The 15,394-nt window shown below is 39.2% G+C and overlaps 1 protein-coding gene across 2 annotated transcripts in view; it reads left to right on the top strand.

Annotated features, from left to right (window-relative positions):
• syt1a (synaptotagmin Ia) overlaps positions 1-15,394 on the top strand; it is a 94,445-nt gene that overhangs the window by 56,517 nt on the left and 22,534 nt on the right. Inside the window, exons 3-4 of one of the 2 annotated variants that reach the window (XM_078242974.1) lie at positions 5,852-6,024; positions 8,846-8,971. In XM_078242974.1, the coding sequence (XP_078099100.1) occupies positions 5,852-6,024; positions 8,846-8,971 (299 nt within the window). The remainder of the gene's footprint in view (positions 1-5,851; positions 6,025-8,845; positions 8,972-15,394) is intronic. The other variant, XM_078242975.1, reaches the window with a different exon arrangement.

The following is a 15,394-nucleotide window of genomic DNA, read 5'->3' on the forward strand; positions in this document are numbered from 1 at the left end:
TTGTGCAAATGTGGGTACTTCAACTTCTCAAAACATCACAAATTTCATCACACATAAAGGGCTTTACAATTTATACAGAACACAATACCCTCTATCCATACACCCATTGTAGAAGGAAAAACTGTCCAAAGGCAGACTTAAAGACAGTAGAAGGAGGAATTACAGTAGAGTTTAGTATATGTCACTCACAATGTTGAAAGTACTTTAAAAGGTTTTTTCATTGTTTAGTGCTCTAGTGCCATACCATTTTAATGATGGTGCTGAAAAAAGTGATTTGAGCCATGAGGACCAGCAAAAATGTATTTCATCATGCGCAACCCACCCATTAGAGAAACTCAAATTTCTATGCCATGTTGCTAAGCAGAACAAGAGATAAGTGCTGGGAGTTGAAGTGCAGTACGCTTGCTGCCAATAGTCCCTCTCGCTCTCTCTTTCACTTTCTCGCTCTATTTCTCTCTATCTCGAGAAAAGACACTCACACAATGTAGTTAATTAGGGGATGCTTTTATTGCTTTCTGGGACTCAGGTTTCTTTAATTAAGGAACACAGTAGTGCCTTTCACTGGAAGACACACGCTTGATGACTAAGATCAGGGCTGGGTTCATGCATTGATTTTCACTGTAACTGGCTAAAATGCATTCCATCAGTCATTGTGAGCTTTGATGAAATGCCACAATGAGTATACTAATGAGTATGGTACTGACATAACCATTTAAGGGTTATTAAAGAAAGAGTTTACATTGTGTTTATTTGGGTTTTTGTTAATCAGAGCTATTCTATTTGGGGGACAAAAAAATCTCAGTTTCTTTAGAGAGCTGATTGCTTATCGTGGTGGTTTGCCAGCTTGAAATATGAACCTGTCACATCTCTGACACTTCCTTTACTAAAAGACTGTCTCCTTACCTTACCTTGTGTTTGCATTTGTATATGCGAGGTACAAGTAGTTGCTCCGGTGCTGAAATGTGCCACAGTATCCTCAGAGGTATAAGAAACAAATCCTCATGTTTTGTCCAAGGTTAGAGGTGTTCAGCAGGATTTTGCCGAAAGAACTGGAGATGTAGCCAGAACTTCTCTGCAAAGTCAGGCTTGCAGGCTCTGAGCACAAACACACTTGTACTGCATTCTAATAAGGCACACATGAAGGGTTTATACATTGTAACAAAGGCTTTTATTGTAATAAAAGCTTTATAGATCAGCTATAAGCACTTAAACAGAACATTTGTTGCCAGGCTGTGAAAAATCCATGAGACTGATTGGACAGTTTGACTTCCGAACTTTTGGAAAACATCTGCACAGCATCTGGACCAGAATTTTACAACTTAATAACTTTTGCAACATTTACAAGTATTTATAAATGGATTACTAAAACATAGCCAGATCACAACCAAAGGATAAACAGTGTCATTTATAAATTCTCATGGGTTTCTTACTTTCTACTGTAATAAATCATTAGGTCTGCAGTTATAAATGTGAATAAGTCACTAATAAAGGGGTTTTAATCTTTCTAATCTGCAGTTGTAAATGTTAAGTTATAAATAAATGGAACGTCAGAGGAAAAACGATCTGATTTGTTCAGAATCTTGTAACCCAAAATTAACGCCTATTAATGGATTTTTTTAAGCTATTTATGGCACCCTTAATTAATTGATTAGTTATGGTGACTTGTAAACTCTTTATAAATGGCATCTAATTAAAAACTTGGCACCTGTATGAAAAATCAAAATGTAAGTGCTATAATTTGACTTTGACTGTCCTTTAACACTCAACATTTGGCTACTAAATAACAAGATTCCCAATAGAAAATCAGTCGCTTTTTATGTATCTCAGGTACTAACCCCAAAAAACTCTACCTGACCCACAGTTTATTCTCAGTATGGTTTCAAGATTTTAAAGGAAACGCTTAAAGGACTTGTTTACTATGAGCCATCCAAAACATCAGTTTTGGATGGCTCATAGTAAACAAGTCACATCCAGTGCCACCTCCATCACCACACCACGCTCCGGGGCAAGGCCAAAAGCTGTAGATCCTAAAGTTATTTTAGAGCATCACTCACTGTTTTTCCTCAAAGGAGAGTGCTTATTGATTTTGTCAACAGAGCATCGATTTTTCTCCTCTCCCTTTCTCTCTCTCCCCCCTCGGACCGCGGCAAGAAACCACAGCTGAATGCTGGTGAGCAAAACCCAGAGTGTTATATAGACTATAATATACTTTTTTGTTTTGATGGGTCTTTTTGGAGTTTTTCAGATAAAGTCTTGGCTTATTTTTATCTATTGTTTTGTTGGATGTATGACCACCATTGGGCTTCTTCCTTAAATCAACCATGATGTGAACTGTAATTTGTCTTTCATCATTGTGTTTCAATATTGAATATTTTTCAGATGTGGCAGTCCAAATTGCCTTAGTAAGAAGTATTCCCTTTGCCGTTCAGAGTAGTAAGCACTGACAAGACCAAAAAACATACAAACATACCTAAAGTTGGCTAATTTGTCTGTTATTCCTTTCTATTAAAATGAGGGGTGGGCTGCCAGGTGTTTGGTGTCTGCTGAGTAGAATGAAGGAGCAGCGATTATGACTGCTGAAGGGAGAAGTCTGTTGCAAGGTCTCTCATTATTTTCAGCCCATCTGGACTTTATGTTGTCTCTCCGCTGTGTGTGTGTGTGTGTGTGTGTGTGTGTGTGTGTGTGTGTGTGTGTGTGTGTGTGTGTGTGTTTGTGTGTGTATGCATGATGTAGCTGAGTGCATGCACCAGGGTGCACTAAGCTGTCTGCTGCTGACTATAGTTGAGATAGGTGTCACTGTGTTTGCAGCAGGCTGTTAGAGCTGTCATTGTGTTGTTGAGCTGAGTGTCTTGACAGTCTGTAGGTGACAGAGTTGACTGCTGGAGAAAGCAGCAACTCATATGCCAGTGCCACTCGCATCAAATTGCCTTTTCTGATATGTCATCTTAAAATTGTATTTCACTTATAGTTTTCATTATGACAAAGCAGGGTATCTCCAGGTCTAGAAAAGTCTTAAAAAGCATTGATTTCAGTTTCCTCAATAGACTGGTAATACCTGCTTAACCGGCTTGTAAAACTACAAGCTCCCCACTTTACTAATCTGTGTATCAAATCTATCTAATTATTTTGTCTATTTGTTTCCATTTGTATTCATGGTGTCTCAAATATGTTGTGTTAAAGGACAATTCCGGCGCAAAATGAACCTAGGGGTTAATAACATATGTGTACCGAGTCGATCGTTCTCTGGGATCTGTTTTCATGCTAATCGAATGTGTCTCTAGCTTGAAACAAGCTACCACAAACCTTCTAATGCTAGCTTTCGGGGCAGAGGGTAAATCTCTATTCTATACCACTATAGCGTTCATGGTTACATGCAGGTGCCATCTTGGAAAACAGTCATGACCAGTCGAACCACGAACGCTGTGTTTGAGCTATGTTACGGGTTACTGGTTGCACGGCGTTCGTCGTTCGCATGTAACCATGAACGCTACTGTCTTTATAATCTATCTTTTTAATAAACTGTCTGTACACTTACAAAGTTCTCAATGCTTTGGTTTGCATGTAGGGACCCTCATTATGCTATCGTTGAAGTGTGGTGCTATTTCGAGCCTTGTTAGTGGTAGAAAATAGCGATTTATCCTCTGCCCTGAAAGCTAGCGTTAGCAGCTAATCACCGGTTTGCTGTAGCTTGTTTCAAGCTAGAGACACATTCAATTAGCATGAAAACAGATCCCAGAGAACGATCGACTCGGTACACATATGTTATTAACCCCTAGGTTCATTTTGTGCCAGAATTGTCCTTACTTAAGTTACTACACTGAAAATGTGAGATATGAAGTTAGAGATTAGGGAGGTTCTATACTGGTGAAATGTGCACAGTGGAGGGAAGTACATTTACTGTGCTCAAGTACTGTACTTCAGTACAAATTCAAGCTACTTTACTTGAGTATTTCCCTTTTATACAACTTAATACTTTTACTCCACCACATCCCAGAGACAAATTTTGTACTTCTTACTCTACTCTTATTTGTCTGACAGCTTTAGTTACTTTTCAGATTACATTTTCTTTTCTGATAAACTGAAAAATTAAGTGTTTCTTCATAGGTTGAGATAATTATCCTACTACTTCTTAAGCTAAATAAAGTCTTTAAAAAGTCCCTTGGATCAGCTTGAAAATGCTTCGTCATAAAGCTGAAAACAGGGCTGTTTTGCTGACACCATGAAAATGAACTTTTTAGAGATACGTTGTTCTCACAGGACAGCGACGCTACAAACATACGATGATCCTATAGAATATGATGCATTGCTGTAGATTAAACTACCCAACAGTACATAACGGTGTTCAAATGAGCACAACCTTAAACATCTACAGCAGTAAAATGCAACATACACATTAATGCAGCAGTAATATTAATCCAGAAACATCAGATATAATAGGAAAAAACACAGACAGGGAACATTTTACTGCGCTATGATTACTTTTACTTTTGATACTTTAAGTACATTTTGGTAATAATACATACTTTTAAGTAAGATTTCAAATGCAGGACTTTTACTTGTAGTGGAGTATTTTCACAGTGTGGTATTAGTACTTTTACTTAAGTAAATTATCTGAATACTTCTTCCACCACTGAATGTGCATTATAACACAAAGTTGAATGCTGTGATGAAGTTATAAATATTAACAAGCTCAGATTTTGTGTTCAAACATAACTCAAGTGGAAAACACTCACAGATTAATGAATATGTCTCTCCAACCTTCCTGCTGGCAACTGAATGCACTATCAAGGGAGAGTTGGCTCTTGGCAAAACACACCACAATAAAGTGACATTGTCCAAACTAAAAGAAGATGTTTTTTAGTTTCAAGACTTTGTTTATTTTTATGCTGTCTTGAAAGGTTAAAAAATGGACAGAAATCCTAAATCCTAAAACTAAAACCTCAAGATTATAATACGTGATAAGCTGTGCAAGCCGGCTCAGTTCTCTTCACACAAAAACACATATATTTGTCCTTATCAAATGTTTTGATAAGGACAAATATAATAAAGGCGATACTGTAACTGGGATAACTGGCAAATTATATAATAATATGACTGTGGGATCAGACTATTTGAAATGAAAGCGACCCTCTCTCTATTGTTCTAAAACTTCCTTGGATTGAACTCTAAATGTTGAGGTTTAATTTAACCAGTGAGATTAGGCTTTTTTGTACATGGAGCAGGTCTGCCTCTGAGAACGTTTTATATCTAAAACTGCAGTCTACCTGTAAAACATTCTAAGCCTTAATTCCAGACAAAAAATGAATAATTTCATATTGTTTTTTAGGTAATGTGGTAGCAGAGAGCATGTGAAAAATGTGTGTCAAACCGTGAACCCATTTGATTTTACTGCATCATTGGCTTGTTAATGCCTCTCAAGGCCATCCTGCAAAATTACCACCACTCTCAGTCCCAGCAAGCTCTGTGTTGCCGGTGATTGCCGTGAAAGTGTCAGCTCTCTGTCAATCTTTTGTTTAAATGGCAAGTGGAAAATGCCAACATCTGTTACTTCCACTAAATTGGCTAAAGCTGTTCAGTCAAGTCTTGTCCTGCTAGTCAGCACCGATCGTTGGGAGTCTGGCACTTCTTGATGGACCCAGGCGCTGGCTTAGGTGCTGATCCAGTGTGCCACCTCTGCAGGCACATTCCAGCTTTTATTTCCCCTTTTGGTATAATCACTACATGTTGGAACTGCAAATGCTACTTTGGCCCAGTTCACTAAATTGTTGCTTTTACCTCAGCATGATGCAGCAACATTTTATTTCTCTCAGAAGCTTGATCCAAACTCTTTTCCCCTTTGCTCTTTCCCCAGTGCCATCATGGGCCATTGTCTCTATTGCCTTTGTGGCTATCATTCTGGTGTTAGCATGCTGCTTCTGCATCTGCAAAAAATGGATTTTCAAGAAGAAAAACAAAAAGAAGGGCAAAGACAAGGGCAAGAATGCCATCAACATGATGGACGTCAAAGATGGAGCCAAAACTGAGGTAAAGACTTTAAACTTTTGTTGCTTCAAAAATCTAGAAATGTATCCCTTAATAACGCCTTTACTGCCAAAACATTTAGTTTTTGCTGGATCCTCTGTGCATGATGTTGCACTAGAAGTTAAAAATTATTTATCCAGAAATATATCTTAATTATATTCAATAGTGTTGAGTGTTTTTACGATTTTTGATGTGTTCGACATACTTTTTCTTTTAATAGTTTTAGTACTCCTAATGCTGTGTCATGACAGGTTTGATTGATTACATTTGCAGTACTCCATCAACACATTAAGTTGTTTTCCCTAACAGTATGAAAATAATTTCACTGCAAAAAAGTCCCTATCTTTCAATGCTATAGCTGCTACTGTACTGTATATATTTTGTATGTCTTATGTATTAATCGTCGCCAAAGAAATACATACAGTATGACCTAGTATGATATTTTACCACTTAATTAAAAAAAATTCGTATATAGTCTTATTACAGGAGAGTTAATGGAAGTCATTTAAATGGCTTCAGATTGAAGAGTATTTCAATCTCTCTTTTTTTTCTCCTACTTTTTGTTCCTGTTCCTGTGTTTCTTTTTGTCATATAAGGACCCGCTCACATGTTAAAGAGTGTGAGTAAGGTTTGCCGTGTAATAAAGTGGTATCCACCCAGAGAAATGACATCACCAAACGATAAAAAAATGGGAGGGAATGTGATTATACGCTACCTTTCAACAGTACAGAATGGGAAGCAATGAAACCCTGACACTTCAAATGGAGTTAGCACACTAATTGCACCAGCGGAGCATCATTATACCGCTGTCCTTAGTGGAATCGTGTACAAAGTGTGTTTAATTTGCTGCAACACTTCTGCTATCAGACGTAGATCCGAATCGAAGACAGAAACCACTGACACTGTTTTCATACTTCATTACTTATTGTAAAAGAAAGCATAAATTAAGATTAAAATGCTAACGACTCGTTTATTTTGTCATGTAACAGAGAACAGCGTTACCAACCAGCAAGATCAATCAAATACCTGCAGCACAGCACATCACTTGTGCTTGTTAGAGGAGAAGATTTTCCATTAATTTCAAATATTATTTAGAACCATCTCATTTTTATTTTCAAATAGCCATTAATCAAAATAAAAGACCTGTTATTGGTCGCCCTAATAACTAATCTCTCAGATCGGTGAATCTGCCACTTCCGAGGCAAGCGGTCATTTCTCCTGGTGTGCCCAGACTCTGGTGTGTTAACTCCTGTGTGTGGTTGTTTTAATTTGTGTTTCTTCCTTCTATGTCCTCCTTATCTGTGTTGTGTCTGATGACTGTTCGGGATGGTCACTGGCGGTAGGTTCCAAATTGCTGTTGGATCTTCTTAAGCCTGCTGCTCTGATGTCTTTTCTTTTATAGCCTCTTGACAACTTACTCCCAAATATATGTAACTACGCATACAGTACATGTATATCTGCTGTATATATGTGTGTACAACTTGCATATGCACATATATATGTATGAAAGAAACACTGGGTGCGCATTGACAAGGTTGAACGATGCTGATTTTTTTGTGCCGAGCTGAACTCTCCTGCCTTTTGAATCTTTAATTTACATTTCAAACGAGTGGCAGCGAGCAAACGTGGATTGATTGGTGATGAAAAGGAAGCTTTTGACTTACAGTAGCATTCACATCTGTCAAGCTAGGTGAAACAGATCGTACCTTTCATGGAACACAGATGTGGAGACATTGGATTAACCTGATAAAATCATATAAATTACATGTTTAATAAAATATTTCTTCAATCATTTTAACCTACTCCACTTTTCTCTCTAAAAACCACTCAATTCGAATTTGCTCCCACAAGGCAGAGACCAAAGTGGCTCAGCGGAACATTTTAAAACCAGTCAGTGTTGTTCAGCCTTTTGCTTCCACATGAGCAACTTGACAAACTAATAGGAGCAGGCCCCGATGTACATTACAACCCTTTTTACCAACACCTACCCACCCACCGCTGGCATGATGCTTCTAGCTACCATCAACGTAGGGGATAGCATAAAAGCTTTAGGGGTTATGTTGACAATGTGACTGTATGTCTTGAGGGCGTAATCACGAGAGCACTGGTTTGTACGACAGAGAATGCTCTGCATGCCTAACGAAAGAGATATCTTGGAAGGCAACTTTTGACGCTGAATGAATGACCCTGAGAGCTAGTCTTTGCCTCTTCAATCGCATGTTGGTCTTATAACAAACTCCTCCACCCCACCACCCTTCCTCTACCCACCACCAATGCCACCACCTGCTACCCTTACCTCAGTGCCAGGCTAGCGAAAAAGGCAACTTCACTTCTCACTCACTGTCACTTCAGACTCTTCCCAGTTGATATGTGTTTTTGCCAGAGACTTGATCTGCCTGAAATAACATCAAGGGAATTGTCTTACAGTAATCTTTTCCGGAAGCATCTTCTCTCTCCTTCTTTCTGTCCTCTCTCTACCCTCCTCCCCCTTCTTCTCCCCATCTAATGCCTGCCCATCTCACATCTCTGGCGACATCATTTGATCTTTCCTCCCTTTAGACAGAACCACCCAGAGATTGATAGAAAAGCATCATCAGGGGACCAGGCCCGGGGCTTTAGTGCATCACAGAGCATGTCCTGGTGTTAACTGCTATTGTGTTTTAGTGCTTGCTCCCCCCCTGTTTTCCCCCTTATACACCATAAAACAAGTGGCAGGTTTTACAGGAGTAGGTCCACTGGCAGGACCTGGGCGGGGAACGGCTGGCTGGGTGCTAGCACCAGCGAGAAACTGGCGACACTGACTCTTGGTGGGTGTCTCCTTCAGGCCTTGAAGGATGAGGAGGATGCGGAGACAGGGCTGACTGAAACGGAGCAAGAGGCAGAGCCCAAGGAGGACCAGAAACTGGGCAAATTACAATACTCCCTGGATTACAATTTCACCGAGAATACGGTAAGGGCCTGTTCTCCAAATCTCTCTGTGTGTGTCGTTATTGCAAAAGGTCCTCCTTCGTAAGTATGGTCACACCCAACTTCTGAGGGGGGTCCATCTTTTCATCTCTCCAGGGATCCAACCCAGGTTTTGCACAACATTCTCCTTTTGTTGCGTTACCACTGCTGTAAACACAGTTTGCTCACTGAAGCTTGAGAGCAATCTCACAGGGACATCATGGTGGTTGAGTTTGTGCATACGCAACTGAGCCGTGTGAAAAGATACAGTACACTATTGGGACTTAGTTGCTTCTGAATTTGTTTCTTTCTTTCTACTTGATTGAAAACAGCCCCTGCAGATACCCATCTGCTTTATTTTTTCCAGCGGCTGAGTTTTAAAAAAGCAGAATGAGGAAGCGCATCAGCTTCCTGGCGCCAGATGTTGTGTGACAGATAATAGACACGGTGCGTGAACAATGCGCTGTCCCTCACTGTGCTAGCTAACTCCCCATTACAAACAGAACTGACAGCCGGAGATTAGACAGCAACACTGCTCCTATACACACCGAGTCACAGTCTGGCAAAGGTTTGTGCCCCCTTCAGTAACCCCTTAACCTTTGCAATATTCATCAATACACAGTAACACCATCAGTCAACTAGGCCCTTATTTCTTTTAGAGACAAAATTACCAAATATTTTTATTTTATTCACAGAGGGATCTGTTAATGTAGTGGGAGGCAGTGACAGGTCTCTCTATGAGGTTCTTGATTACACTGGTAATAGGATCCACAGTGGAGCTAAAGTGTAACGCGGCTCATTACACGATGCTCACAGCAGACAGACCTAAAAACCCGGGGAGGCAGCCACTAATTTGACCCACGTTCAGCTCAGTGACGAAGAGTCCAGAGGCACAGTGGCCTTCAGGAAATGTTGCTGAGGTGTTGAGGCCCATGCAATCACTGTGAGCACCACATACTGACACACGTGGTTGGTTTAATGTCTTGGCTGTGGATTTCTTTATAAAGTAGAAGGCTGTGTGTGACATTTCCTTTTTTACTAAATACATGGCAGCTGTTAAAGAGATGATATTATGGAGAACAATGATTGTGATCATTTGCAGTTAGAGATGATATCTGATCACCGTTGAAGCGTGAAGATACTACTTATGTTTTGTTTGAACCTAATGCCCCTGGAAATCACGTTCATACTGGATGATTCTACACCGCACGATTTAAGACCAGAGTATGCTTGATATGTAATGCTCAATGTGTGGTCCGACCTTGACTAAAGTGTTTATATCTTTGCCGAAAGGGTACACTCAAAGTGACAAAATTAGTCCATAACATTTCTGTGCCAATGCAGGAAGTAGTATGCCCTTTATGTAGTGAAGTTGGGGTGATAAATGGGCGTGTAGCATGTTTAACCGTCATATTGGAGACCGCTGTTTGCAGGTTTTGATTACTTAACCTTAGATGTAGAACTGTTACAGGTAACAGTCAACAATGTTGTCATTTAATGTCATCTCTAGGGTTTTGCAGGATCATCCACTATAAGTCTTCTGTCTGGTGATATGGTCGGGAAATGATATTCAGTATCTAACTTCTAACTTCTGGATTAGTCCGTGGTCATGTAGCCGGTTCATAATTTGGTCATAAGCAACCAAGTCTCTTGCCATTCCTTGAATTTGTCTATTCACACTTTGGGCTCAATCGAACATTACACAGACGTTGTACTAGGGAGCTGGCAGGGGAAAGGCAATTGAATATCCAGTTCAATTGACTCGGACATTTGCGTCCTCATACAGCTCCTCCGGGTAACGTCTAGATAAGTTCAGGGTTGGAGTGCATGTGTGAAAGGAACTTATGTGACTTTTGTGTAAACTGTCACCAATTAGCCACACATATTTTACACACCAATTTGGCTAAAAATTTGAAAACACGCCTCATTTAAGATCCTGCCGTAAGCACTTTTAAATAATATAATATAGATATTGCAAAAGAGACTTTACCTTCATGCCTTGAGAGATCTGTCGGTAAATGTTCCACCCTGCCAAGAAAAAGGGGAAACACTGGTTTGTGTGTACAGAGACTTAGGCAAGAGTGTGAAAAGACGTGCAGAGATTAATGTCAGGTCCTCATGGCAAAGAGTCTCAGCTTTGTTTCTGTCTGTTAACCACCACAAATTGCTGCTGCCCCTGGTGTTGATGACTCTGGGTTTATACACTAATGAGACGAAAAGATTTAGTAAGAGATCCAAATCACTCAGGGAGCGATGATGCGGCTACATCAGACAAACACACAGCAAATGAACCACAAAGAGCCCCCTCAGCACAGCAGGAAGAGAATTATAATGTAATTCCCACTTTCAACCTCATTACCATATTCATTGCTCTTTTTGCAGGTCAAGAGCAAGCCTCTTGCATTGTGTCCAGTCCAGAGTATATGAATTTGGCAGTCATTATTAAGAAGAGATGAATTTCAAAAATTTCTTTTTATTCTTTATTTCAGAATTTCCTTGAGACGGTCCATTTCTGAAATAACACACAGCTGCTTCAGTAAATATTAGTCAGGAAAGGGACTATTGGTCGTCTTTGGAAGTGTGTGTATGTGCAGTGGTGGAATGTAACTAAGTACATTTACTCAACTACTGTACTTAATTACAAATTAAAGGTAATTTATTTGAGTATTTCCATGTTATGCAACTTTATACGTCTACTCCACTATATCTCATTGGAAAGTATAGTACTTTTAACTCCACTACGTGTGTCTGACATTTTAATTACTTTTTAGATTAGTTTTTCATCACCTTCCTGTCCAGTGAAAATCCTGTATCTCCAGATGTGTTGATGTTGGAATGCCTGTGATACACTGAAGGATGAAGTGTTCCTTTATGTGCCGAGAAAATTCTCCTACTTCTTAAGCTAAATAAACCATTTAAAAAGCCTGTTGGCTGCTGGAAAAGGCATCGTCACAAAGCAGAGAATAGGTCATGATATGGTTTTTCTGACACCATGAAAAGTTCTTTTTTTAGAGATATGTGATTCTCACAGGACAGCGACGCTACAGACATGTGATGAACTTATAGAAATGAGGCATTGCTGTAGATTAAACTACCCAACAGTGTATATAAAGGAGGTAAAATTCAACTTACACATTAATGCAGCAGTAAAATTAATCCAGAAACATCAGAAATAAAAAGGAACATTATACTGCACAATGAGTACTTTTACTTTTGATACTTTAAATTAAGATGATAATACTTTTACGTGTTGAATGCAGTAATTTTACTTGTAGTGGAGTATTTTCATAATTTGGTATTGGTACTTTTACTTAAGTAAATTATCTGAATACTTGTTCCACCACTGTGTGTGTGTGTGTGTGTGTGTGTGTGTGTGTGTGTGTGTGTGTGTGTGTGTGTGTGTGTGTGTGTGTGTGTGTGTGTGTGTGTGTGTGTGTGAAGTGCTCAAAGCAGAGCCATGATGCATTTGGGACAAAGCCGTCCAAGATAAGCTGCCAAGGGCTGAATCACCATCCTGTCCTCATTCTGGTCAGTGTGCTGCTCACTGGACTGAAGAGTAACACACAAACAGACAGGGCTGAATACCAGCAGCCCTTTGCCTGAGTGCTTAGTCAAACAGAAACACCCACACAGATGTGCAAACACACAGCCACAGTTTTTTTAATTTAGTTTAGCTCTCAAAGGTGGAATGGTCAATAGTCAGCTGTTAGAAATAATAGTTATAATTAGTGCTGAAATACTAAGTTATTTGATTACTTGTGAAGTAAGAGGATCCACTGACTCCGGAATTTTTTTTTTCCCCGATTGTTTTTGTTCCGTTAAAATATACTACTAAATAAATATCATTAATTAGACTAAATAATATATATCCGTTGGTGTAGAGCAGGGTGTCAAACTAATTTTAGTTTATGGGCCACACACCAGTAAACCACTCCAGAAAGATCAGAAACTTTATCTGCCACAGAGTGTCTTGTCAGCTTGATGTTGGCAAACGCAAGTTGCTTCTGCTACGACAGCGTTGTAAGGCCATTGTAGGAAAAAAAAATAATGTTATGGACCCGGGAGAGAGGGGTAATATTCCGAGAAAAAACTCAGAATTTCTAAGATTAAAGTAAAACATTTACAGAAAAAGAACTTGAATATTCTCTGAGATTAAAGTGGTGAATTGGAATTAATTACTACTACAATTTTCACACTTTGCAATGTCATCAAGTGGGCCTGATTGGACCCTTTGGCAGGCCGGTTCTGGCCCACGAGCCATAGGTTTGACACCCCTGGTGTAGAGGATTCGAAGTGTGAATTTGTCAAAATTCTGTCGCAGTAATGTTCCATATATTGAAAATGGAAAAATGACAAGGACTGCTTGGCGACACAACGAGAACAAGTACGTTTATAGATTGGAGATGTCACCTTGGATGGATGTTTTCTGTGAAATTGTATAGTATAAATGATTAATTTAATATTTAAAAAATAGTTGATCATTTAGTTGATGTAAAAAGCTCTGGCTATGATATGTAAACTACACACAGTGCATACAATAAATAAAACAGTTTAAATGAAATGGTAGCAGTTGGAAAATTACCATGTAACACCATATTACTCAGTTATTGTAATGAAAGATGCTTCCAAAAAGTCTTTTACTTAACCCAATTTAGAGAAAATTAAGGATAAGTGAAGGTAGGAATAGCTCAGTAGACTCACAGTTGCCACACATGAAATTTGAGAAAAGATATGCATAATTTTACTTTCAGGAGTGCTCTCTGCTTGGTTTGATTTTAAGCAAAGGTGTTCTGAGAAAACCTGTTTTGAGTTGGTGTTGTGAACGTCAACCATAGTGTCATACAGCATGAGGAAAGATACTAGCTGAAGCAGCAAACAACATAGCAACATTTCCAACCACTTCTTGTCTCTTTTCTGAAGGACCAGTAAAGATGAGCCTTGTTTCCACCAAGCAGTCCGGTTCAGTTCAGTTTGTTACACATAAGACTGGTTTTTTTTTGCGTTTCCATTGTCAAAAGTTGTGGATGGTACCAATATGGCTCCATTCCGTCCTGTTTTTTTGTTACCCCTCTGTTGAGGTATCTAGCACTCTGATCCATTTTCTAAAAGTAGAAGCTTGAAACACTGCAGTTCGCTATCGGTGCAGCTGTTCCTCTGCATCTTTGGTGATAAGGAAATACAGTGAGAGCTCGAGTAATGAGAAATAAAAAGGCCTTTCAGCTCGTTTCTTAGCGTGTGGCTGTCCACAGTAACAACCCCACCTATATTTAAGAGAACCATCTGCAGTGGAAACCCAAAACGGATCTAATTTTTAGGTACATGTCTGTATGGGTTACCTACGGTTCTAAAGGTACTATACCGAAAGTGTTTGATGGAAATTCGGCTATGGTGTGACATGCTGTGTCTGCCACAGACTGCGCTGATGGATGGGGTGGAAATCAATAGGACAGCATGCAAGGATGATTTGGTACACTCCAAATCCAAGTGCCACTTCACAGCACTACAGTGCAAAATACGATTACATTTAGGCTCAGGTAAATGACAGCTAGAATAATTGTATATTTTTTATTTATTTATTACCCTCTGAGGTATGTAAAGTGATCTCGATAAGCTACATGCAGATGTGCAATCTTCAAATGATGTTTATGTTAAAGGGGTCTGTTGCAATCATGACAGAATCTCATTTCAGTGTTTGCAGTGCATTTTCAAGGTAATGTCAAGAAAATGTTGTGCATAACCTGAGGAGCAGTTTATTAATCAAGGACACTCCATATCTTCCATGATGTTCTTGTCTTGTGTTCACTATTGTCTCACCATCCAATGCAGATCTGTACATAGAGTAGTACTGAGATAGATACTGTATAATATGGATAATGGTTACCATTAACCTGTGCCATACACATGTTTAATGACAGCACTGTAGTTGGGGTGTTGGTACTCAAACGCAGAGATTAGAACAGTCACGTGAGGTACATTTAGCTCCTTGGAGTTTAAGTTATGTAAACAAAAGAATTGTCAGGGGAAGAGTTGCTCTGAAGGCAGAGTTTTTAAATCTGAAGTTTCGGATGGAAGCCAATTACCTTAAGAAGCAAAGATGGAACTGAGATTAAAATAGAAACATTAATGACAAAGACTTTGGCCCATTCATCGAGACCAGGGCATGAACCTACAAGCTCTGCAGGCTCACTTACTAGCCTAGCTAAATCAACTACATATTTACATGTAGGGCTGGGCAATATGACGATATATATTGTATATACATGTATTTTTCTATATTGTATATCGTAAATGCATTAATCCAATATTTGTCATTGGACGATGCTTTACATTCTGATTATTTCGTGTTATGTTCATTTTGCACTAAAGTTCTTAATAAAATGAAAAAATACTTTTCATTTGTCACGTATTTAATTCACACAGGAGTATA

The sequence above is a fragment of the Sander vitreus genome, chromosome 23, assembly GCF_031162955.1.
Source record: "Sander vitreus isolate 19-12246 chromosome 23, sanVit1, whole genome shotgun sequence".
Lineage (NCBI taxonomy): Eukaryota > Metazoa > Chordata > Actinopteri > Perciformes > Percidae > Sander > Sander vitreus.